Raw genomic sequence first — 26,457 nt, 5'->3', positions numbered from 1 at the left:
ATCCTAACAGGTACACACAACACAAATAAAAGTATTCAGAAGAATACATGGATGAAATTGTTTTGCGAAGTGACAGTACAACAATAACTTCCCTCGTTTAGCAACCAGGACAAAGACTTTTCTTTCTAGTTGTATAGACGCAAAAGCAGACGAGGGCTCGTATGAATACACGAGTGAGTGAGTGGGAGAGAAAGAGAGAGAGGGAGTAAATGTATGCGGCGTGCCAGAGAGTAGCCATAGCGTGAGATGCCGAGTGCAGCTTTAAAGCTCAGTTAAAATGAGCACGTCTCTTCCGCAGCTCTTGGCACGCCGGTTCCCATGGTGATGATGATGATGATGATGAGGTGTTGGGATCGAGCTGTCAGGCCCTTGTTATTTTCGCACATTTTACAACCGGCGCTATCAGGGACACCAGCAGAGCTAATTCAGTCCTATTGTCTCTCTCTCTCCATCTAAAAAGCACTTCAAACCTCACTCCACAAAGATTCGCCCCAATATACCGTCCTCATGATAATTTCGCTCTTCTGGAATGTTCTCTCCGTACCCGCTCCTCCTGCGTCAATCAATATCTAATACGCAGTCAGAGAAACATGCTAATGATGTAGCTAAGAAAACACAAATGATGTTGCTTGTTGAACAGCGAGAACGACGAGCATGCTTCACTACAGATAATAACTCCATGTGTCACTTATAACGATTCTCACATTAAACACAGATACCGTGGCAGAACAAGCTATTTAAATACTGTATAAAATACCGAAAAAGATGAACAACTACTTTAATTGCATTAAAGTTTGATTGAAAATGAGAAAAGCAATTTCTGTGGTGGATTAGAGACTTTAATGGCGGGGAAAAAACAATGTTGAAACAAAATTCAAGACTCACAAACATGAAACACGCTAAAGGTTTGCAATTACTGCAGATGACCCCTTCTCTGCATCACTGACCTCTGACCCCATCAGACCACTCTCTCTGTTTATTAATCAGTGCTCGTGTCTGCCTCCTCGACCCGCATTTTAATGATAAAACCATTGGTGTGACTTTGGAACTATTAACTTGACCTCTCAAACTCCTTAAAAGCGCAGATTTTGTTAATTACTCTTTACATTGTAACTTTACCACTGAGATTCCTTTTAAAGAGGTCATATAATAGAAAACAGTACATGAAAGTCAAAAGAGCATGTAGACACAGTCTAATGTTCACAAGGAAAAACTTCCTAACTACACCATATATTCAATATAAGAATTAGGTCTTACGGAAACGGTTGTGATTTCACAGTTAACATACAACTGCATGATTAAATAAAAGTGAAGCAGAACATTGTGTAATTTACATGCATTCATCCGAACTCATCTCTGTACATACTGCGAGTTTGGGTCATTTATAACGAGCAAAAGCCAAACTTGTAATCAGAAGTGCTTATAAATCAGCTGTTGTCGACAAAATAGAAGGGCTCTCTGTGGTTTTCCACCAAAATACAAGCTTATGGTTTAATGTTTTGAAAATAAATAAATGAAGACAGCCATAAATATTATATTATAATACAGTTTAACTGGAAAATAAAATTATTATTATTATTTTTCTTAAATACAGATTTTTTATTTTACAGTGAAATATTACAATAATAATATTTCTTATTTTGTTTAATATTTTTTGTTTAATATTTAATAATAACCATAATAAACTGGGAGGTTTTATTTTTAAATCACAATTGCAATTTTATCAGAAAAAAAAATGTTTCCCCCAAATTGTGCAGCCCTCTCACTGCCCATTTTGACATATAAACTGTTATTTAGTATTTAGTCCATGCAGACCTAAATTATTATTTTGGGGGCAAGAAATCTTGACTAACATTATAAAGGACTCTTGCCTACGTCACATTTCCCAGTGACCTTTTCAAGCACAGCCAATACATACTTTGCATGATGTATGAAAAGGCTCATTCACTATTTCCTGTGTATAGCTCCTGCTTTTTTGCTAAACAAAAAAGTAGTGAAAATCCATGATGCAAGTCATGTGAAAGGGCCCTAAGTGGAACAAAAAAAAAAAAAAACCTTCACATACTGCAAACTATAAAATATGGTCCCTTCAAATTTATGATTAAGCGTTTTTCAACCAAAAGAGACTTCAGTGAGGTCCAAATAAAAGACAGAGAATGAGCGAGGAGGAGAATGCTATCCTCTAATTTTTAGAAAGCTGAAGAGGGGTGACTGGCTCATTCTGATTGGTTGTAAACTAAGAGAGTAGCGCCTCTGCCATCTCATTTCTAAACACTAATACAAAGAGACACGCCTGGGGAACACAGACCTGGCTGATATAATTACAAATTCTCCGGTGAATTCTATCTTTCAGCACGACCTGGAAGAAAGAAAGTGTGTGTGTGTGTGTGTGTGTGTTTGTGTGTGTGTGACAGGAACATGACAGAAACAAAACATCCAGCAAGTAGGGAAAAAGTGAGTGCCTTGACACTTATTATTCCGCCCGGTTCACGAGTCCTGGTGTGTGTTTGAGGGGAGGTAATGGTGGATTATATTATTCTCCCGGTACTCTGCATTCACCATTCCCCTGTTTGTTTGTGTGTGTGTGTGTGTCCATACAAATGATGAACCTCCAGGCAGCGGCTCATTTGGAAACCTCCAGGGGGTCTTGTCATGGAAGTGCAGCGAGCTTCAGGCGGAGCGAGACAGCAGGACACTTGGGAAGGTCCAAAAGGGCTCTGGTGCGGCCTGCACTCACATCATATGTTTGTTTAGCGCTCAGGGAGATTGAAAAGAGGCTTCCTGAGAGAGACTTGGCCTTTAAAGAGAGAGAAACGCTACATGGGCGCACAATAGACAAGTTCCCATGGAACTACATAGTGCCACGTCTCATAAGGAGGGAAAGGGAGTAAAAAAAATGAAAGAGAGACAAAGTGAGGGATTGGGTGAAAGCAAAACAGTCATATTGACATTGACAGAAGGCCAAAGTGCAAGACAAAGAAAGGGAAAACTGAGGAACCGACTTCTAAAGTTCCGTCACATGACAGTTCATCTTTACATAAACCGACGCCAGCACCAGTGACCACACGATCCAACCAGAAACAGACAAGCAAAAGTGTGAGGTGGAATGTCACTGAGGAGGTGCCGTCCTGCGTGCCTCCGACATCTGGGGTTTGCCGTCGAGGCTCAGGATCACTGAGGGTGTTGACAGAAGTAAAGCCCCTTTGAGTCATGCTCTACATATGGACCTCCGGGCTACAACGATTGCGCTTCAGAAACAAGCAATCGGTACTGTGAAATACAAGTCGTCAAAATGCTCCACACCTGTTAAACTCATACACTAGAGTATTTCCTTGGATTCTCAAGCAGTGAGGAAAAGCGAGATGTTATAGGGGCCTAAGAGCTTAGTTACGAAGTTTGAGTTTGTGGAAACACCAAAAATCACTCAAAGGCAGCTGGTCACAAACTGAGACGTGAATGCAATGAGCCATAAGATATAGACAGTAAAAACACGTTCCAATGCACAAAGCTTATCCTATTTCTCTCCTTTCCCCTCGGAGTGGGTTTTTTTTTTATTTGTAGTATTTTCTATATATTTTAAACATGGTGTCAATGTTTTTTTCAGTGTTAAAATGCTTTCTCCTAACCTGGCTTAATGTGCTATAAGTAAGCCATTTGTAGGTTGATTTCCCCTGTGGCAGCTTCAACATTACTCAGTTTGCCCGACAGAGCAATATTGATTCTGGGAAACCGGTCTGAAAATTATTTTAGCAATTACACAAAAAAATTGTCATCGTTTACTCATCCTCATGTTGCACCAAACTTGTAAGACTTTCTGAGATTCTAAAGACTGTGCTGGTCACGCTTTTCCATGCAATTATAATGAATGAAGACTGAAGATTTCATAATGCAAATTTAGCATAAAACTCTTCCATTATATTATTTCAGGTCTTTTGAATGAGGAAAAAGATGATAACTGCCACCTCTAGTGAGTTGTTAACTGTTGTTACCGACTGAGTGATGATTAACGAATCATTCACGTTAGTTTTGTGAACCAGATTCCAGATTCATTGAAAATATCCAACTCAAAAGAGCACTTTGGACATCTTTACTTCTATATGAACACAAGGAGAATTCATGGAATAACTTACATGTGTCTTTTATGATGCTTTTCAAACTTTTTTGAAGAACGAAAAGTTCTTTATTCAGAGCAAATGGTAACATTTTACAGTAATGTTTCATTCATGAACATTAGTTAATGCATGAGCTCACGTAACTAACACAATATACAGAATTGATTAACCTTTGTTAATGTATGTTAATAAAACATTTACTTATCCATTGTTAGTTCATGTCAGTTCACAGTACATTAACTGATGTACATTAACTACTATTAATAAATGCTTCAGAAGAATTATTTTTTAATTGTTAGTTCATGTTAACTAATGTTAAGAAATGAAACCTTATTGTAAAGTGTTACCCAGCATATAATTGGAAAAAAAGCGACCACAGTCTTCAGGATTTTACTTTTGTATTCTATAGAAGAAAAGAAATTGTGCAAGTTTGGAACATCATATAAATGGTGACAGTAAATGAGCACATGACATAACATACATTTTTGGATGAAATAGCCCTTAAATTGGAAGACAGTCTGACTGCGGTTATCCTGATTGCATTCTATGATCAAGGTGGGGTGAAATCATTTTCAGTTTAAATAATCCAGCCTGGGCGGTACATTACCATAAACAGGTTTTGGTTATGTGGAATCCAATGACTGCCTGCTGTGCTGTATTTGTGCACTTTGACTACAAAATATGATACAAATTCTTCCAGGCGTCACGCCAGTCAGACGCCTGACATTGTGAATCCTGCCTGATACCCGAGTAACAAGCTTTGAGCTGAGTGGGTGTTACAACCAACAAATAAAATGAAGTTAGATTCCAATAAGAAGATACAGTACCTGGGGAGAAGAAATCTGACATCTTCCTCTTGTAAATCTCATAATCTGTCTCCAGAAAGACGCAGAATATGACACGGTCGATCTGCAGAAAGAGCGGAAAAGAGGCATTTAGCATAATGGAAACCTGGATCAATGCATCTCTGGGTAAACACATGGCTACGGGCAACACTATTAATAAATATGAAAGTACTAGTACTCAAACCTGTCATAACTAGAGCTCAGAGGACTCATTTATGACACTGAGGCATTTTTAGAGACTTTTCTTACTCTGTAAAACATCCCAAAATGTCTAAAACAGTACAAAAGTTTATTTAGTGAAACAATTTTGGCAAAAGAGTAACAGTGAGGCATCATCAAAACAGCCAAAACATTTATTACATGTGTACAATACAATTATTCTCGCTTGGTCTGCAATAGCATGATGGAACGCATATGATTGGACAAATATCTTTTGGTCCTACGCCTTCCACAGATGATATAAATACATATCAATACATTTAGACCACTTAGTGATTGCTATAGGGATGTGAATAGACTTTCAATCAGCATAAGTCAAAATGTTTTTGAATCAAATCACCTACCCTGCCTTTAAAAAGTGTGCATTATGCAATACTAAAATTGTAGTTATCTAGATAGCTGTCTAGATATCATTTTTTTGGTATTTTTTAATAAAAGGACAAGTTGAGTGAACTGCATTATGGGACACATAAATTTGCATACTGTGCACAGTTTACATACTGGACTGACAGCATTCTCTTTAAGGTTTTATAGCCCATTTGTATTGAATCAAGAGCATGATCAAGAGAAGTGTTATAAAAAATACATACAAAAGAAGAGAACCCATTATCATTCATCTCCACCCTTCACTTCCTCCACTTAAGCTTAAACTTCTAGTCATCTCTAACCACAGCTCACCAGAATACAAGCAATGTCACTTAGGAGCAGAATATCAAGATTGAAATTAAAACAAAAAACATAAAACCTCCCAGCACTCCCTTATCACGGCGGAGACCGGATCCCATATTCAAGCCCATCTCCTTCCATTCCGGACCACCCAGACGGGCCATCCTGCTTAAGATCCTTATGATACACTAGTACAGCAGGGATCTCAACACAAAACCCTCTTTTGATTCTTCCCATGTTCCCAAAACAAAGACCTCATGTGAACAAGAGTATAAAACAACACAAAGAAAGATTACCGTCAACCTGTAGGGAATACACTGTATTACTAAAAATCAAAGATCCAGCAAATGCTTAAATAACAAACATTTCCTTGGTATTTGCATGTTATTTTCAGCAGAGTTTAAAAGGCCACACTGAAAGTCTAGAATTGGAAATGTCACTTAAACCTGAAAATAAACAGAAAGGTTCAGGATTGTGAATTTATTTACATAAAAGAAATGTAGAATGAATAAGGAATGAAGATCCTGCATTTTTCTTCACTAATCATAACTAAATTCGCAAACCTCTTTGTACAGACCTTCAGATGCTACTAAGAAATTTCAATTCAACTTCAACTCAAACAGTTACGCTGATAAAATATTTTTTAAATCAAAGAAACTATATTAGAAGTAAGAAAAATGCAAAACGGAAGCATTTACAGCTATTAAACACTGTGGCGATCACCTGTAGATTTTGAGTCCCTATATAAATATTCATTCCTGCCCTGAAAGACCTCCTTTAAAACCAAGAAAGGTGATACTTCCTCTCTGTCAACTCTAAGGGTCCTTATCAGCCTCACTCTCTCCCTCTCTGCCACAGGTACGCCTCTCTCTCCTTCCACGGAGGAAATGTGCCTCCCAGGGAGACGTCAGATAATCGCCCTGCTGAATATTGCAATATTCCCAGACAGCCTTGTAATGGCCTCTCTCGTCTCGTCTGCTGGTGGATGGAGAGGGAGATAAAGCAGGACTCCCTGTGGGATGGCGAGAGACTGGACCACCTCTTCTACCCCTTACTGGCAAACCACATGAGGATTCAATATAAAATCATTCTCCCTCACAGCCTTGTGCAGACAGACAGCTGTCTATTAATAGTTTATGGCCTGCCCTTTGGAGTAAATGTTAAGACTTGACTTGAGACTAGTAACATTTTTATTTTTGTGCAGGAGAATGTCTCCGGGGGGTGTCGTGGCCATAAAGAGAGGGAAAAAAACGATCCTGCTCACTTTTTTCACCTCTTCATCCTTTCAACTAGGAATTGGAATGAGAGATCTTTAAGATGGCTTTAAAGACCAAGGGCTAGGATACAAAAAGTGGCATCTCTGCAAAAACCTAAACGCCCATTGAGAACAAAGAAGAAGAATCTAGAATGCCAATAAGCCAGTGGTTTTCTTACAGGATCCAGATTTCGTGAACCGATACAGTGTAAACCTTTTTTATTGCAAAAAGTAAACAAAAATGACCTTTACATGAAAAAATGAAGTGTTTTTAATATAGTCTGGTTCATACTTTCTTTGACCTTGGAATTTTTCTCTTGGGTTTTAGGACTAGGCATTGCCACGCATCTGTCTCATTTTGCTAGCGTCTACAAAATGACATACATTTGCAGCAAAATAATGTTGTTTAGTTGGACAAATGGCCTATTAATTCACAATCCTAACTATACATGAATATATTAGTTGCATTTAGCATTTTATTTTTTGTGACCCATTTTTGCATCGCACTAGTTGAGAACCACTGTTAGCAAATACATGGCAGAAGCATTTCCTGCTGGGAACTCTTCTGCATTTATTTAGATCATTACATCTGAGTCTCTCTCTCTCACTCATGCCTCAGGCAGAGATGAATGGAAAGGTGAGAGGTCCTGATAGTAGAGGTCGTCCACACCTTTTTCAGGCATTATGTTCAGAGAGTGGGGCACCTAGACCTTAGGAGAGATAGAGGAGAGATGGAGAGAACTTTCGGTTTCCGCCTTGTGCTATTTATATCTAAATGGCCCCAGAGTATAGATGTCCAATGGTAAAATAAAGGATAAATTAACAGAGGGATGAAGAAAGGAAATAAAAGAGAGTATGCAATCCAAACTATTAGTCTTGAATCCCAATATATATACAATACTAATATTCAATACTATACTTATTTATTGAATTATTGTACAGGTTTAATTATACACAGGGTTTCTTCAGGATTTTTAAGCTCAAATAAAAAAAACAAAAACCTTTTTTAAAATCTGCACAAATAAAATTAATACCATATTAGCGGGGTAGGACAATGTCTATAGTACCGTATCAAACTGTAAAATGACTGTAAAAAGCATAATTTACAATTCAGATACAAGTTTTCACAAAAACAAAACGTTTTATAAAATGATAAACTTTACATTTCAGCCTTTAAAACATTTTTAAGAAAATGGATAAGTCAAAATTATTATTATATTGATTTAAACAATTATTATCAATGACTTATTATATGAATTAAATAACATGAATTAGGGATGTGCGATATTGACAAAAAATTATATCTCAATATTTTCTGGGATTTTATCTAGAACGATAATTAGACGAGTGTGTTATTGTGTTGGTATCTTAAAGATTACTGTGGACAACTGACTCCTGAATTTTTTTGATATTCGTCATATTCTGTGTGGTCAGTTCACAGCAATGATAGAAATTAATCTTTTGAAAATAAGTTTTATGGGCATTTTTACCTTTAAGCCGTTTTTTTCTAAAAGTGTGCATCATCTTTTCAGTCAAATTCTTGCATTTGGGCTGTTACCAAGCAACTGAAATCAGTATCAACAAAATTTATCTTTGCAATGAATCTGAAGTGGCATTTAGATGTATTTACACACTGTTTAATGCAGCTCAGAACACAGGACACAGAATGCTAACCTGCAGTTACAAATGCATAAATAATGTTTTGATATTTGAAACATAAAACGTTGAAAACTGATGTTTGAAATTATTTAAAAAAAATGAAGATACTTTAAATGTGAAATTAAAGTAGGTGGCAGCAAGTCACTGTTAATAAGTGAGTCATTGCGATTGAACCGAATCATTTAAACGGTTGATTCATTCAGGAACAATACACCTGTGTTGGTGATTTTTTTTGTTGGCGAAATACAGCAAAAGCAGGAAATATGGTGTCTAAAATGTAAGTCTCTTAATATTAACTTCTTGTTTATTGAACTGTTGCATAAAATCAATATCACATTTGTAATCATGCTGACTTTTGGAGAAAAAAAACGGCACTCTTCATGTGATATTAACTATATGAAATGATATAAATATAGGCTATACATTTTCGGCCCTAATATCTTAAATTATGTGATCATTCTAAATGCCTTTTAATAGACTGAATCGTGCAGTGAAAGAAGGCACTCATACGCGCACTAGTTTAACCTATGTTAACTTACTCATTCATTCTCTGACAGCAGGTGTCACACGTTTGGCAGAAATATAACGGTTTCCCGGTAACGGCAGTACACAAAGCAGTGCAGCACCGGACTTTGAACCTGCAGCGCTCATGTTTATTTAACGAAATCATAGCCTTTTGAAGTTTAATCGTCACATTCAGCCATATAGCAATTCTGGTCTTTCCGTCTCCAAATTTTAGACCTCTTGAAATCATAATTAAGACTTTCTTGTACAATTTAAGACTTTTTAAGGCCTTAAATTTGATACAACTAAATTTAAGACTTTTTAAGACCCCGTGGAAACCCTGTATACAGGTAGTAATATAAACAGTATTATATGTCTATAATAATATACCTAGATTTACACACACACATACTGTACATGAATATATGTGACCCTGGACCCAGTCTTTATTGTCAATTTTTCGAAATTGAGATTTATACATCACATGAAAGCTGAACAAATAAGCTTTCCATTGATGTATGGTTTGTTAGGATCAGACAATATTTGGCGGAGATATAACTATTTGAAAATCTGGAATCTGAGGATGCAAAAAAATTTAAATATTGAGAAAATCGCCTTTAAAGTTGTCCAAATGAAGTTCTTAGCAATGCATATTACTAATCAAAAATTACATTTTGATACATTTACGGTAAGAAATTTACAAAATATCTTCATGGAACATGATCTTTACTTAATATCCTTTTGGCATAAAAGAAAAATCGATAATTTTGACCCATATAATGTATTTTTGGCTATTGCTACAAATATACCCCAGCGACTTAAGACTGTTTTGTGGTCCAGGGTCACATACACTTTATGTATGTGTGCATAATATTATAGATATTAACATTTTATATTACTCTTTGTAGACACTGTGTGTGTGTGTGTGTGTTTGTATTTAAATATGTATAAATTTAAGTGCAAAAGTACTGTGGCAGCGGAATTTTGCTGAAATATAGTCCCATTTAACTCATTAGCATATATATCATTTGTTCAGTTGGTTATGAGACTCACAGCAGACTGTTTTCTCACTTGTTTAGTTAAGTCTCCTAAGCATTAATTATTTAATGTAAAACTGTCCTAGGTGAATTAATGCATGTTTACCATTGCTCCAATTTTCTGTGGTCATGGAGACACACACACACACACACACACACACACACACACACACACACACTTGTTTCACTATCCTTGTGGGGACATTGATAGGCGTAATGGTTTTTATACTGTACTTACTGTATGTGCTATTGCCCTACACCAACCCTACACCTAAACCTACCCCTTACAGGACACTTGCATTTTTAGATTTTCAAAAAACTTAATTCTGTGTGATTTATTAGCTTGTTTGCCCATGGGGACCTCAATTTAGGTCCCCACCGTGACACAAGTCCCCATGAGTCTGTGTGTATTCAGGTTTAAGTCCCCACCTAAACAGAAAAACAAGTACACACACACACACACACACTTACAGTGAACTGCTACTGAGGGACTAACCCTGATCATATGATCACTTTTATCACATCAGCCTCCCAGAGTCCCAAACTTAATATGGCAGCCACCAACATACCAGACATGACTTTTAATTTGAGATCTGAGATCAAAAACCAGTTTTGAAACATTATTACCTCATTTTTTAAACCTGCTGAGGATATTTCTATATCTATATTACAGATATCCTCAGGCGAACACAAGGGCATAAAGGTACAGCAGCGGCTATATTCCTCATTGTTCGAGAGTCTCATTTTTAAAGCTATTGAGGCATCGCAGAAGGGATATTATTTGTCAAAATAATGACATGCATTTGACACATCCAAAAGCAGTTTCTCTTCATGAATGTGTCTGTGCAGCACATTAGGTCAATGTATGTCCCCTGAGCCTTGTATGTCATTTTACAGTAAATGTGCTGAAAGCCCAGCACTGAACCACAGTTCCTGTACGCTGTGCTGAGCAGCAGGGGATTGTGGGAAATGAAGAATGGTGTTCAAACACATCCACTGGTAAGCTGAGTGGAAGCTCAGCTTGAGAGGGTTAATGAAGGCCTAATGAGGAAGCAGAGATCGCTGTGTGTGGGCCAGACTGGTCATAACTCAACCCTGATTGAAGGACCACTGCAAGAGGGAGAAATGCAGGAAATGCTTTTCCACACAGAGATCTATCTCTGTGATACAGAATCACAAAAATAATGTATTTTCAAAATAAAAAAAGCTTTCAACATTTCCCCGTCCACCTGTGTTCAGAAATCAAGTATAGTCCCGTCCATCGTGCCATTACTACAGAAATGAATACAGAGTAAAAATTTAAGTAAAGCTAAATCAAAAATAAAGAAAAATACAGCAGTGGTGAAATTATTTACCAGGATAAATCAGAACAAGCAGAAATAATGTGAAATATTATTACAAACTGTTTTCAATTTGAATATATTTTCAGTGTCACATGATCTTTCAGAAATTATTCTAATATGCTGATTTGATGCTCAAGAAACATTTCTATTATCACAGTTGAAAACAGTTTTGCTGCTTAATAATTTTGTGGAAACTGATAAATTCTTTGATGAACAGAAAGTTCAAAACAACATTCTGATCAATTTAATGCATCTTTCTGACTCCAAACTTGTGTGTGTGTGTGTGTGTGTGTTTTATTTGGTGATGCTATTGTAGTTGCACAGTTACACACTTCACCTGGAAGTTTATTTGAGCTCATTTTAAAGGAATAAACTAAGTAATTAGGACAGATGCTATAAATGTATTTAAGCCCTCGGTTCATGAGAGAAACTTGACAAAATGATCTTTGAATGTTATGTTGCTCAGCAACAATAAATACGCTACAGTCAGGTTACCAGCTATTTATTGTTATTACTATCAATAAACGTATTTATTGAACATTGGCATGTTTTATCATCTTATTGCTGTTGTCAGTGTTTAATAAAAGCAGCCATTCAAAACTGCCAAAGCCTTTCAGTAGAGTATAAATCTACTTTGAGGAATTTCAAAGCAGCAACACACAACTGGAATTCTAGGTGAAACACACCTGACCAGGTATGACCAGCTTCAATCCATTCTCTTCGCTCTGATACAGTTGCTTGTAATTTGACTGTGGCTGCAGCCAGAAGCAGAGGCTCGGGGAGCCCAGCAGGTGCCACGACATTCAGCTGGCCCTCTTACCAGTGATCTGTCACCGCCAGGCACCCAGGCTCGTAATTACATGGGGACTGTGCCAGAAAAACTTTGACGCACTAGCTGTGGCACGTACACTCTTCTGCTTGGATTTTCTTATTGTTTCTGTCAGGCGTGATGAAAGAGATGGGTGGGCCACCGCAGCTCTTGAACCTGTGTATATCGGCCTAAAGGTAGGAGTAGATATGAATGAGACGCAGATGTGATGGGTGTTTTACGATAATTGGAATTACTGGAACACTGCGGTCCCTTTTTCAACAAATGATGAATATTATCTAGCGAAGAGGTGGCTGTGTAGCTCCACATAGTGTGTGAGTGGGTTGTAAGCAATTTGTCATCATTATGGGAATGCTGTGCAGCTGAAACTCTATGTTCACAGCATTGAGGAACATTACTATTAAAAGTAAAGCATTACAATATTGCATTATTGCAAGTAATGCTTTAAGTTGCAATGGACAAGACTTTGAAAAAATATTTTCAGAAGGGATACATTAAATTGTTCAAAAGTGAGCGTAAAGACTTTTACATTTTTACAAATAATTTGATTTGAAATAAATGCTGTTCTTTTGAATTCTATTCATAAAAATAAATAAATAATCTTGTTTTCCACAATATTTAGATTTTCAGCTTTGATAATTATACTGTACAAAATATACTTGAACACCAAATCAGCATATTAGAATGATTGCTGAAGGAAAATTCAGATTTGATATTACATGAATAACTAAAAAAAATTAATATATTTCAATAAAAAACAGCTATTTTAAATTTTAATAATATTTGACAATATTACTTTTTTGATTTACTGTATTTGCACATCAAATAAATGCAGCCTTGGTATAGACAAGACTTTTTTCAAAATATCTTACTGACTGTAAACGTAAATAAATGCAACATAAATATTGAATGACATTTATGGGAAACAATCTATTATGTAATCTAATGTTTTATTAGACATTTATTTTATTAATATTTGACCAAAAAAAAATAAAAATCTATAAGCAGCTGTATCTGCAAAATCTGGATTTCACAGAAAGCATTTCTTTTGTTTTCCAAAACTATATTTCTGTACATCACTAATGAGCTTGATACACACTCTTCAGAAAAATAATACCCATCATCGCATACACAATACACGCACACCCCTATGAAAGCTTAGGTGAAATAAATCATTTTATTTTAAAAGTTTTTTTTTTGTTTTTTTTTACTAATGTCTATTATTATGTTGTAAATGTAATAAGTAACGAGCTACTTGTTACTTTAAGGCAGTAATCTGACTAACCCCAACACTGTACACAGAGTCACGGCACTGACAAAGAGGAAAAAGGACAAGCATCAGCGCTATGCTTTGTTCATGAAGAGAAAGCTGGCTCATAACGGCACGATGAGAAACGATGAAGAGAGTCCTGTCTGTCAGCATAAAGAGAGCAAGAGAGAGAGGAAAGACAGTGTGGGGGGGAGCCAGAGTGCCCAGCGAGAGGCAGGTGGAGACTTTCCAGGCCTTATTACCAGCATAATTACACACACCTGAGCCAGCCCTGCATGAGAGGACAGTAATTAAAGAGTTGGGAAAAGCATGAGAGAAACACACACACACACACAATAGCGCTCACATCCGGAGATCTGCCAATGGTTAAAGAGGGAGAGGAGAACAAACAGAGGAGATTAAACGATGCATGAACACACACAAATGAACACACCTACATCAGGCGATTTGTCAAATGTTGGAGAAGCAGGGTGGAAGATGTCGCTCTGTAGCGGTCACAAATTAAAAGGCATGTGTAATTAGACTGGCAATGGCGATGTTTATATATATAATGTAGGGGGCCGAACACAAACTTTGAGCCAAGATCATGAAGTGATGCGGTAAAGATGATTAGCCAAGGCTAATGCTAACCTCTGAGTAACCTTGGTTTAAAATATTTAGACAACCCTCTGCCCGTTAATATCTCTCCCGACTGATCCACAGATACTGTGATGAGACCTGCAATTTGAAGTAATTCATACTAAAAATATTAGCACAAACTAAGCAAAGTATGTTTTTTTAGATTTCACCCAAGGCAAATCTGCCATCTTTGTTCATGACTACATATTTTTTGATATATGTGAAATTATTTTTTAAATATGTATTAAATATTTGTAATTAATTATTTTAAAATGTATTACAGTATTTTTAAAAATTATTTAGTAAATAATAATAATTTTTATTATTATTATTTTAAAAAATGCAGTTAGGTCAACAAAAGAGAAGAGAGATACATTTTATATTTGATAAATAATAAATCAAATAATCTTGAATAATGAGCATTTGCCTCCTTTACACATAAAAGCAAATAAATAAATAATTAATAATGAAAATAAATAAAACAAAACAAAAATAATAGCATCTACCAACAGGTTCTAACAATTCTGGGAAACAATCCATTTTGTATCCTAATGTGCCATTTATGATAAAAAATATTTTATATAAAAATATATATTACCCCTATGTCTCCCAAAATGTAGAAAACTGATTTAAAACGGTACATAAATGACATAAATAGAAAAGTACTGTGTGTGACAGAAACTGTTTGAAAAAGTAGCTCTGATAATATGTTGTTATTTTAACATGCAACTTCCTATTGTTACTTGCTATTGTACTGACAATTAAGGAAAAGAACAAACCTTGCCATCTTTCAAAAGACATACAAATATAACAAAGACATTCAAAATTCGGAATAGTTCAAACACTACCAAAACAATAACAACATTGTGTATCATAACAGGGTAGACTGTAGTGTAAAAATGGCAAACTCTCAGTTCCACCTGATTCATAAACCAATACAAAGACAGGCAGAAACTACTTAAGAGGGTCGGGCAGTGGTCAGTCAGTCAGTTTGACATTATTTTAACCTTGCATGCCTCAGAGAGAGAGATTGGTAGGTTGGGAGTTGTTGGAATCACGGTTAAAACTGAATTATCATTTCGGAGATGGGCTTCTGAGAGGTTTGGCTTTTGATCAGAACAGCTGGATCTATACATTAAAGAACAGTGGCCTAACAACCCCGCTTAAGAAACCAGCAGTCATCAGGTGGACTGTGGGGAAAGTGCAGGCCAATTTTTCTCATAACTAGCAAGTGTTACAATCTATGAATGAAGGATAAAATCTAATGTAAATGGAGCTAAATTAAGAAAATGTTAGCAAACTGTTAGCATATGCTAATTTACATCCCCTGCTTGTAAGCTAGTTAACTTTAACCCAAAGTAGTAAAAAGCCATTTGCTAAAGGGTGTTTTTTGCACTTTTCTAACTGACTTTTATATTAAGGACACACATTTTCATTAAAACGCCACTTTATTATCCAGAATATTATTTTAAAACAACTGCAATGCCATGGTGACCCATTTAGCATCCAGGACTCATTTAGGATCAGTTATATAATAGACATTTTAACACGCTGCAAAGTGATTTGTCTTATTAAAAACCACATTGCATAACATTTTCTGCATAAAACATTCAAATGCAATGTTTCTAAACTGTGCCCATAAGATGAAAAACTGATAATGAATTAACCACCACACTGCGTAAATCAAGCCTGGGGTTTATGGCTAGCTAAGATGTATAATAGAAAATTAAAATAGCAGCTATAAAACCAAATGCAGAGGATGTGAGGGAATTATAGTGAGATAACTTGCACCATTAAAGCTGCATGTCAGCAAAAATACACTGCTCTTGAAGTCTCTCCTCAGAAGAACCCTACTTCAATGGCTAAACAACAAGACATGCTTTTTTTCTGCATTCATTCCCTCTGGAGCGTAAAGAAAGCCACGTTTGAAAAGCTTGCATTTATATACACTAAAATACAGGATACTGTAAAATGTCACAGCATGGGCGTAACTTTCGCCACCACTCTGGGGCTCTTGATCTGATAGATAATACGGCAGTAAGTAAATGTCAACTAGCACACGCTGTCCTCCCAACGGATGAAAAATGGAGTCCATTTCACCTCAGCTGAAATGCTAACAGCTTATTTGACAATAACGCCATAGTCACTTTTTCGGGAAAATAGCCCGCAGCTGGGGAACATGCAATTTCTTGAGGGACACATTGCCACTTTTTGGCTTTTTAATGGATTGGATAGGTGTTGTGAGAGCAAGGGGAAAACGAGGCTCAACACAAGCGTGTGTCAGTGTAACATGAGCATACAGCTAATAGAGCATTGATCCATTAGAGCTGGTTGTCAGACTGAGGTGTTAGACTGTAATTAAGGTGATGAAAGGGGTTATCCACTGTGCGTGGCTAAAACACAAGGACGGAGGGCAGAGAAAAAAATGAAATATTCACATAACACATTAACCAGTTTTCAAGTACATGTCTGCTCATTAGAGATGCACTGAATGTTTGGCAACCAAAATCTGGCCGAATAAGCAGAAAGACCGAATAAATTGTACTGAATAATGACGTGACTAGGGATGCAACGATTATAGATTTTGTTGGTACGATTATAGTCTGAGGAATAATCACGGTTTCACGATTATTACGATTATTATGCATTTATTCATTTCACAACATAAAATCACATAAACACTCTTTAGATATTAAAGTGTTATTTATTGCTGCCTTTTGAAACAGAAATAACACAGTAACCAATAATACAGCACAAAATAATAATACTAAAGAAAAAAAAAGTCCATCTCTCCTATTGGAATTAAAAAAGGTGACCTCTGCTCTGTAAATATCCATGTCAGTATTTCCCTTTTGAAAATAACAAATGTATTTGGTGTTTTCATTTCATTCTTTCTACATTTCTTTTGGACCTGAGGTACAGAACTTGGAAAGATGGTGAAAAATAAATTGACTTATGAATAATACTATAACAGGGATGATAAATCACAATATTAATGAAGTATTATTAATATATGACTAATATTAACTTTATTTATCCCACAGAGGACACTGTTAGTAATGAGGGGAATAAACTAAACTATTATTGTAATCAACTGTCATCAATACTTATTCATTTTAATAATCTTTATTCATCTGATTTTACATAAGGCCTGAGAAAATCATGTCTATTATTTTGGTTTGTGAGATCGAGATCGAGCTGCCCACAAACATTTAGGAGGACAGAAACGTGTTGTCAACGCTGCCCAGCGACTTTCATTAATAAAATAGCTTAGATACTGGATCGCTACATTATATTAATCAGCAAAGAGGGGGTAAAATGACTGTTTAAATAACTAAACTCTAATCTTCATTGTTTGTAGTGACGCAGATGCAGGTAGGCTAAAGCCTCGTTTATACTCGCGCCTGGCTCCGCTTCGTGAGCCTCCGCTGACTGCTCGCGCTCTCTCTCACTGCACTATTTCATCTCTAAAGCGGCAGAATATTCGAGCTAACGAACGTCGCGTCAGGTGGTCCTTGCCTTCACGTCGTGCATTAAAATCGTTTATTGCACAGCCAGAACAGGTTGGCTAGCTGTGCATTATCCCTTATGTATTCACTCTTTAACAGCGATTTTTACGGCAATATTGATGTACCCAAATTTAAAATGGTCCCACACTATCGAATTCAGTCATTTCTCTGGTGGAAATAAAGGATCGCTGTTTGGTTCCTCTGTCATAAAAAGGAACATAAAGTACATAAAGTTAATCTAGTAGCCTCCGTGTCTCTGATAAGCACGGCATTTTAAGCTGGTGCACCGCTAGTGTAACTTTGTTTTCGTTTTGCTCATGTTTCAACAGTTCCATTCCGTGCAACAGAAACACTCGGTGTAGCGGAGCCTTTACGATTAATTAACCGTGACGTTTTAAAGCGCGGTTAATCGTAAAACCGGTAAATCGCTGCATCCCTAGACGTGACACGATCAAAAAGAGGCACGCACTAATTCATAATGTTCAGTGTTAAGTAAATATTTTTTAATTGTTGTTTTGTAATTGATTTTTTCTTTGAAAAGCACATTTTGGCTATTTAATTCATGCAATGGTGAAAAAAATTGCCACAATACATGGGGGGAAAAACGTGAAAAACCGTGTTCGGTATTCAGCCTTCGACCCAGTGTTTCATTTTGTTCGGCTTCGGCCAATAATTTTCAATTTTGGTGCATCCCTACTGCCCATTAGAGTAAATAAGTAAATAAATAAATAAATATTTGTGTTCATTAATTCTCCAGAAGGCCATTATATCAAGAACCAAGGGCATATAAGGGCATATCTATCTACTGTATAAACAACAAGTGCCTGGCTTTATGAAGCAGTCATTAAATAATTCACTCAACCAATTTGTTCCAAACCTGTGATTCATTCAGGAAAGAAAACAAACAAACAATTGAGTGTCTTTATGAGAAGAATCTTTCACTGTTTTGTCACATTGCATAACATTTTCTGCATAAACATTCAAATTCAACGTTCCAAAATTGTGCCCATTATATGAAACATTTATGACTTAAGCACCATACTGTGTAATCAAATCCTGGGATTTAAGGCTAGCCAGGATATTCTTCACAGATGTGAAATAGAAAAGTATAATTCATTCAGGAGCACCACTAGGCCTACTGTGTGCTGCTCGGATATACAGTATACATAGACAACTGTGCATGTGATCGTATATTTTGTATGCACGACACAAAGATAGAAATGGAAAGTGAAACAGAGTCAGTTTATGTTTGAGTGAGTTTGCAACAGTGACAGTTATCTTTATAATATTATCTATAAGATAATAATGCTAATAGTGCCCTCTGATGTGGGGTCAGATGAAAAAGATGGCAAATGATCAGCTAACACGACAGCTGAATGCACGATAGCATTTGCCAACAAGCTGGCTGCCACACAACCCTCTATTTTCCAACAGAGACAGACAGACAGAGATTGAGAGTCTCGGATTCCCCACTAATGAAGGGTGCTCCAAAAATGACAAGTGGAGAGGCCACTGGCTCCATCTCTTTTTCAAGACCAGCTAGTGGTGTCCAGCAGATCCATCATAACCCTGCATTTTAATCAAACCTCTCCTCATGAACGATAGCATTCTGCCTGCACTTGGCATAAATCACCACTTGTTCACATTCCCTCTTAGATAAAAAAAATACTTCAAAACTGCTTTTAAATGTCCACATTTTGTTCCTGCAGCAAGAATGGCAACTATTTTGGTGGTCAGTTTAGCATTAGCATTCATACTACACATATAAATAATGTGTATTGCCATTATTATGTAATCCAAAAGAAAATCATTCTGATTGGTCCGCAATTACTTGTAAGTAACTTGCATTTATATGCCAAGAAATGATGAGGATTTATGCTAATATTGTCCAAAATGTTTCTTTGAATAACAGTGCCTTGCCAAACACAATAATGAAAGGAGTGAAGTACTTCCATTTTGTTTGTGATACACACAAATGATTTAAAATGTATTATTAAACATTATATTTGATGGCTATTCAAGTTTTTCATTTTTAAAGAAATTGTTCACCCAAAAGTGAAAAAGTACTTACTCCAACATGAAGATGACGTTTGAACTCTCATTCTGACGGCACCCATTCATTGCAGAGAATCTATTGGGATCCATGAGTTTGTTTCTTCATTGGAACAGATTTGAAATAATTTAGCATGACATCACTTGCTCACCAAAGAATCCTCTGCCATAAGAATGAGAGTTCAAACAGCTGATAAAAATGTCAAAATTGAGTCTCAGATGGCCGGAGGGTGAGTAAATCTTCAGCAAATTTTCATTTTTGGGTGTATGGTCCAGTTCAGACATTAATTTCATAACGGAAGTACTCAGAAGGGAATTCACTAAGAATGTACTGTGCATCTTTTAGGTTAATGAATAAATGCAGGTTGCAATATGGGCCTAAGACTTTGGCCAGTTATTGCAAAGATGTTACTTGCATACAAAGCAACAACACCATGGATAGATTCAGCTGGTTGCAGATTAAACGACAGCAGCCACGTCTGTTCTAAACATAGTCTGCCTTCTGGAATAACTGCAGGGAGCGAGGTAGCGTTTGAACCTTTGCAGAACATCTCTCTACCTTTTTTCTTCTCTCAGTTATGTGGAGTCATGCTGGGTTTCCTCTGCAGGAGGTGCGTCCTCTTACAGGTAAGGAGCGGAGCCAGGTATACTGGAGATACAAACATGACACTGACAGACATGTGTCTTCTTCTCTGGAGTGCCACTGGCACTTCTCTCATCCGTCTTTGTTTATCCTGTCTGTAGTCATCCAGAGTTAGTGCTTCTGACATCACGGGTAGGAGCTCGCAAACAACTAGAGCATGTGAGAATGTCTTGTCCTGACAAGAAGTGTCAAAATCAGCGAGCATGTTTCCTTAAACAGCTTGCGAGAAGCAGCGATGTCAGCCTGAGAAAATTAGAAGTAGTGTATTCGCTGTCAAAGCTTGCTTTTTCATTCTCTCATAACTCAACGTAGCAGGTAAACCCACCACCCTGTGACTTTGTGAAGGTAGTGTGTCAAATCAGGGATCCAACATGTTGGGACAAACACAGAAAACCCAGAGAAAGCGGCTGACAAAGCTTGTACATAAATAGCTAAAGGCCAGAGCCATGTACAAGCACCTGTAGAGAATGGTAGGAATTTTCATACTGTTATGGATGCAGATTGTCTCTACCTATGGTACATCTGAATTAATTAAACAGAACAATTGTGAACAATTTCAGACCTTTCTGCAAACCGATTAGATCAAAAGAGTAATTCATTCACAATCTGGCATCTCTAATTCTGATTCTAAACAGCTCACAGAAAACATGATTGTTATCAGATTGTTCAGGTTGTTATATGGTAATCTGACCATACAAAAAAAAAAAAAAAAAAAAAAAAAGACTATAAAGACTCATGGATCAAAACAAGTGTTAGTCCACCAAGCAGGGAGATACAAAACTATACTTTTCCCTTACAAGGTTTCCTCTGTAGATAGGCAGAACCAGAGAACCGGACACACTGGAAACCAGAGGGGCCAGTTTTATTATATATATATATATATATATATATATATATATATATATATAAAATATACCTCTCTTGGCTTGCAATAAAGCACCTTTCTGATATAGGCAATAATTCTCTATAGTTTTAGCACCTGGTAGTATTTCAAACAGGTAAGGGGGGCTTTGTGCCCCTTGCACTAAGGAAAAAAAAAAAATCCAGATGCTAGATCCAGGTGTCTATTCATTTAGACAGATGAAATAAAGCTGAAAAACATAAATGTAAAAAAAATACTTACTAAAATTTAAACTAAAACGCAAACCGAAAATATAAAAATAAAAGCTAATTCTAAATAATAATAAATACTACAATAGTATAAAAATAATACTACAATAAAACTTAATAATACTAAAATAAAACCTGTCTGTCTGTCTAAATTAGTATTCTGAAAGGTAAGGATGAAATTATTAAATTGTTGTGTAGGTGTGCTCATGAAAAGAAAAGAAAAACATCACAAATCATTTTTCAAATGCAGAGACAAATCCATTATGTGCTCTGTTTACTGTAACTGTAATCGCATAAATAATTTTTACATCTAATTTCTAATCATATCTTGTTTTTAAATTGCTGGCATTTGAGTTTTGACATCTCAAGAGACAAGCACTACTACAAACTCGATCTCCGCATTACTTATTCATTAATATTAAAAAGCAATGGGGGGAAAAAGCATCTGAGCAAGTGTAAAACTGCCTTGATATTGCATCTCAATGCCAACATAGCGTGGATCATCTGCAAGGCCATACAACTCAAGCACATCTGCACAAAATATAAATTTATTTATGAACAGTACAAGGCAAAGGTTTGGCTCGTCAATATTAATTAGGTAAGTGACTGGACCGTCTAGAAAGATTACCTATCAACAACAGCCAGCGCTAATTAATATTCATGGATTCAATCTCAGCCATATAGTGAACTCACAATGCACCCATCTTCAGCCCCCTCGCACTTTAAAACTCGTTCCAGCTCCACTGTGTGGAAACATCCTTGAGGGCAAAATCCCACTCTCCACACATGAATTGACCACACTGCAGGCGCAGCAATAAATGTCAAGTGGGTGTTTGTGAGGGAGGGTGGGAGGAGGCTCTGTTGTCCTCTCATCTTCGCACAATCATTTATATGACAAAGCTGTGCGCTTCATCTTGGAGGACTGTTATTTTCCCTCTCTAATCTGAATAGATGAGCAGCCTCTACACATTCTGATAGGAAAGTAGCTGAATAAATTCTGAATAAAAAAGTTTGGATAGGGAACATTTATTAATTTAGTTTATCTTAAGGGAAGTCTGTCACTGGAAGATGAAGAGGAAGATTCATCCTCTCTCCAGCTAAAACAAGAAATATTAGGGCTTGATATGTTTTAAAAAGATGTCTCGGAGGATTATTCTATCTACAGGAGTCTTTAAAGTTTCTTAGAGGCAGAAATGAAAAGCAAATTTATACTTTTTTGTTGACTGTGCAAAAAAAACTACTCTTTTATAAAAGGGACAGTTCATCAAAATATTAAAATTAATCAAACATTTTGTGTGCGTGCGTGTATTCCATAAAAGACAGAAAGCCACACAAGTTTGGAATGACATGAAGGTAAGAAAATGATGATAGAATTTTCTATTTTTTCAGGGTGAACTATACCTTTAAGAATCTGGGAGTTACATGTGGCTGTTTTCTTCCTTCGCTTTGACAGATGTGGCTTCAAACCACCAATAATATTTGAGGTTTTGGAAACTTAGTGGGTGTTTATTTCTGCATCCAGCTGAGTCATTAGAAGTTTCCACAAGCCTTTTTGGAGCATCTGAAATATATGAGATTTGATCCATAAAGTGGTCCTGAGATTCACCAGCGGAATTAGTTCAAATCTTGCCAGAAATCTGGTCAAACGCGATCAAAAGCGCCTGTGGAGTTATAGCCAGTGATCTCTTCAAGGCCAGACCGAAGATCAGAGAAGAGATTTTGGTGGCTATGTGTTCCAGGAGACGGGTCATTCCGCTATCAGCATCAAGGGTTTGTAGTAAATCCTGTTTCAACTCGAACAAACATGTTAATCACTGACCTTGAAATAAATGTGTGTATATGTTATCTGATGAATAGAACGATAAGCTTCTCTTATCCAACAGTACGCTAATCATCACCACCTCCCATTGAAACGTCCCCTCATGTACACCCAACAGGCCTGTATTAGCAAACTCATTAAAACAGGACTCATTTTTCATGTGTCCTTGGCTAAGTCTATTACTCCGTTTTTACTGCGGCTCACTTTACAAGGGCGTACAACTTAAGGCTCAAACAATACCGGCTCTGAAATAGTCACGTGTTCGCAGTGCCTCCACCGTCGCCACTGAACACTTACAAAAAAAATATAATTGAGAACCAGACGCCTAAAATTTAAGTGCTTCATTAAAGTTGTGTTTGCTTTCAGTGCTGCCGGTAAAAAACTCTCCGCACTTTCTCCAAGTGAGGAATGGGTCATGGTCTAACCTTATGGGTCCTGTGAGACACACTCCGCCATAAAAATGAAACTAAGGTGCCCTCTAGGGAAGTGTTTGTTACAAAAACCCTAAAATGGGTAGTCTGGTAAAAATCTTGGCTGAATTTGGTTTTAAAATATTGTGCAATGATTATTTCTGAAAAATAATCAAGGTTTCTTACACTTTTGAAAGAGAAGAAATCTAATCAGTGCATGCCGTTGTTGTGGGTGTGCATTTTTGTTGAGGTTAAAGTTCAAAGCAGGACAAACCGTGAAGATCATTTGTACCCAAGCACTGGAAATTAGCTCATAATACAGAAGCAAAACAAGTTCCGTTAATAAAGCCTTTGAAATCAAGACCACATCCGTCCCCATCTTTTCTTTCTTAAAGACGTGGCTTTCATTTAAAAAGATCAAATGATGCCATATATAGCAATATCTCCTTTCCATTTTTTTGGACTGCTAACTACTGCCATATGGATGAGATAGACACTATTGCCTCATGCCAGACTAATGCAACTGATCATCTTGCACTATTGACACAATTTAAATACAAAATCTGCAAAAGATTTGTGTTATATTAAAAGGAGATATGACACACTACCAGTCAAAAGCTTGGAGACACCTACTCAGTCTTCATTATCACTCAGTTTGTGCATTTTCAACATTTTTCAGAATAGTATTAATAGTATTTATTATTAAAAGTCATTGAAACTACGAAACAACAAATGGAAGCTGAGAATTCTAACCTAAATTTAAACAAATCAAAACTTTCTATACTTTGGCAAAACAATCACAACATAACTGCCTTCAGACGTGTTGTTTATGGCTGAATTGAACTGGTTTCATAATGAATTAACTTTACACAGTTATTGAACTGAAATCAACTATAATTAAAAGTCTGGAGCTGCATAATGACACTATTGTTTTGCTACATCTGCATTACAGCAGAATTTGGATTTGAACTTTGCATCATTGATTTTGTTACTTTCCTGTTTAATAATGTGAAGCTACTTTGAAACAATCTTTACTGTATAAAGCACTATAAAAATAAAGGTGATTTGACTTCTTTAATGAGTCACCCCCATACAGGAAAAACAATTACAGAAGTGACATACTTATTTCTTAATAAATATGCATTTCTTTTTCTGTCACTATTTCTGTTGTGTGCACTGGTAATCCAAAACTGAATATTTTTATGCTTGGGAACTGCAATAATTCTGATACTCTAGGGGGCGCTCTCTCTACCACCACACATCAATTCATGCATTGTGTATCTTTATTAACGTGAGCCGTTCACACTGTTTCATGCTCTGATCTGTAGACGAGCTGGCTGCTGCTGCCCTCCAGGCTGGGGCTAAACAAAACCCTGTCCACTTAAAACATAAAAAGGATCTCTTGTAGCAGCTCTTAAACCATTCACACCCGAGACAGACCTTTATCTCTCTCCTCCCCACTCCCTTTTCTCTTCCCTCACCTTTCTCTCCATGCTTCGAGGCCTCCTGCTGGGCCTCTCTTTTTCCGTCTGCCTCTTGCAAATCAATATGAACAAACACAACCATCTAATAACCACCTAAAGAAACAATGAATTCAGAAAGCGGATCCGATTAGAATTCTAAGTGGTGGGCAGCACTGCTTTCATAGTTCGGCTGAACAAACTAGCATGCCGGCAGTCGAACAGAAGGCTTGAGGACATGGAATGCTCTGCTTGATTGGTCGGTTCAGGGTCTGTCTGGGTTGGAGAGCTTCTCTCTGATATTTTGTTCCTCTTCTGTTTATTCAGATGGGCCTAAGAAAACAGGCTGAAATTGTGGGCTGTTAAAATAACTAAGCACTGGATTGAATGTGAACCTGACAATGCCAGAAGAAAACTTTTGCTTATGTGTATGTCAGGGTTGTGCGCCATTCAGAAGTGAATTGAGAATGTCTTTTAAATCACAATTCAATCCCTGAATTTCAAATTGAGGCAGCAAACAGAATGTAGAATTGCAAATAGAATTAGACTGAGAGATGCATAGATGTAACAACAGACAGACAGATCAACAGAACAGAAGACAGAATGATAAAACTATAGATAGATGGACAGACAGACTTCCGGACAGATAGATAGAACAACGGACAGTGTTGTGTTGTGTAGTGACAGACAGACAGAATGACAGCCGATAGAACGACAGATAGATAGACAGACAGAATGATGGAGGGCAACAGTGATTGATAGATAGATAGATAGATAGATAGATAGATAGATAGATAGATAGATAGATAGAACGACAGATGATAGATGACAGACACGACAGAATGATGGATGGGTGGATGGATGGATGAACGGATGGATGGATGAACAGATAGACAGACAGAACAATAGATAGAACGATAAACGGACGGACGGACAGACAGATAGACAGAGACAGACGGGTGGATAGGTGGATGGATGGATGGATGAACAGACAGACAGGTTATTACTTAGATAGAATGGTAGACAGAGAGACGGATGGACGGACAGACAGACAGATAGATAGATAGACAGACAGACAGACATACAGATATAGCTAT

The 26,457-nt window shown here is 36.8% G+C and overlaps 1 protein-coding gene across 4 annotated transcripts in view; it reads right to left on the bottom strand.

The window, feature by feature from the left end:
* macrod2 (mono-ADP ribosylhydrolase 2) overlaps nt 1-26,457 on the bottom strand; it is a 544,600-nt gene that overhangs the window by 44,792 nt on the left and 473,351 nt on the right. For all 4 annotated transcript variants that reach the window (XM_058795075.1, XM_058795078.1, XM_058795077.1 and 1 more), the window contains one exon: nt 4,940-5,021. In XM_058795075.1, coding sequence (XP_058651058.1) covers nt 4,940-5,021 — 82 coding nt within the window. The remainder of the gene's footprint in view (nt 1-4,939; nt 5,022-26,457) is intronic.

This window comes from Onychostoma macrolepis, chromosome 13, assembly GCF_012432095.1.
Source record: "Onychostoma macrolepis isolate SWU-2019 chromosome 13, ASM1243209v1, whole genome shotgun sequence".
NCBI classification, from domain to species: Eukaryota; Metazoa; Chordata; class Actinopteri; order Cypriniformes; family Cyprinidae; genus Onychostoma; species Onychostoma macrolepis.
This window is presented reverse-complemented; position numbering and strand designations above follow the sequence as displayed.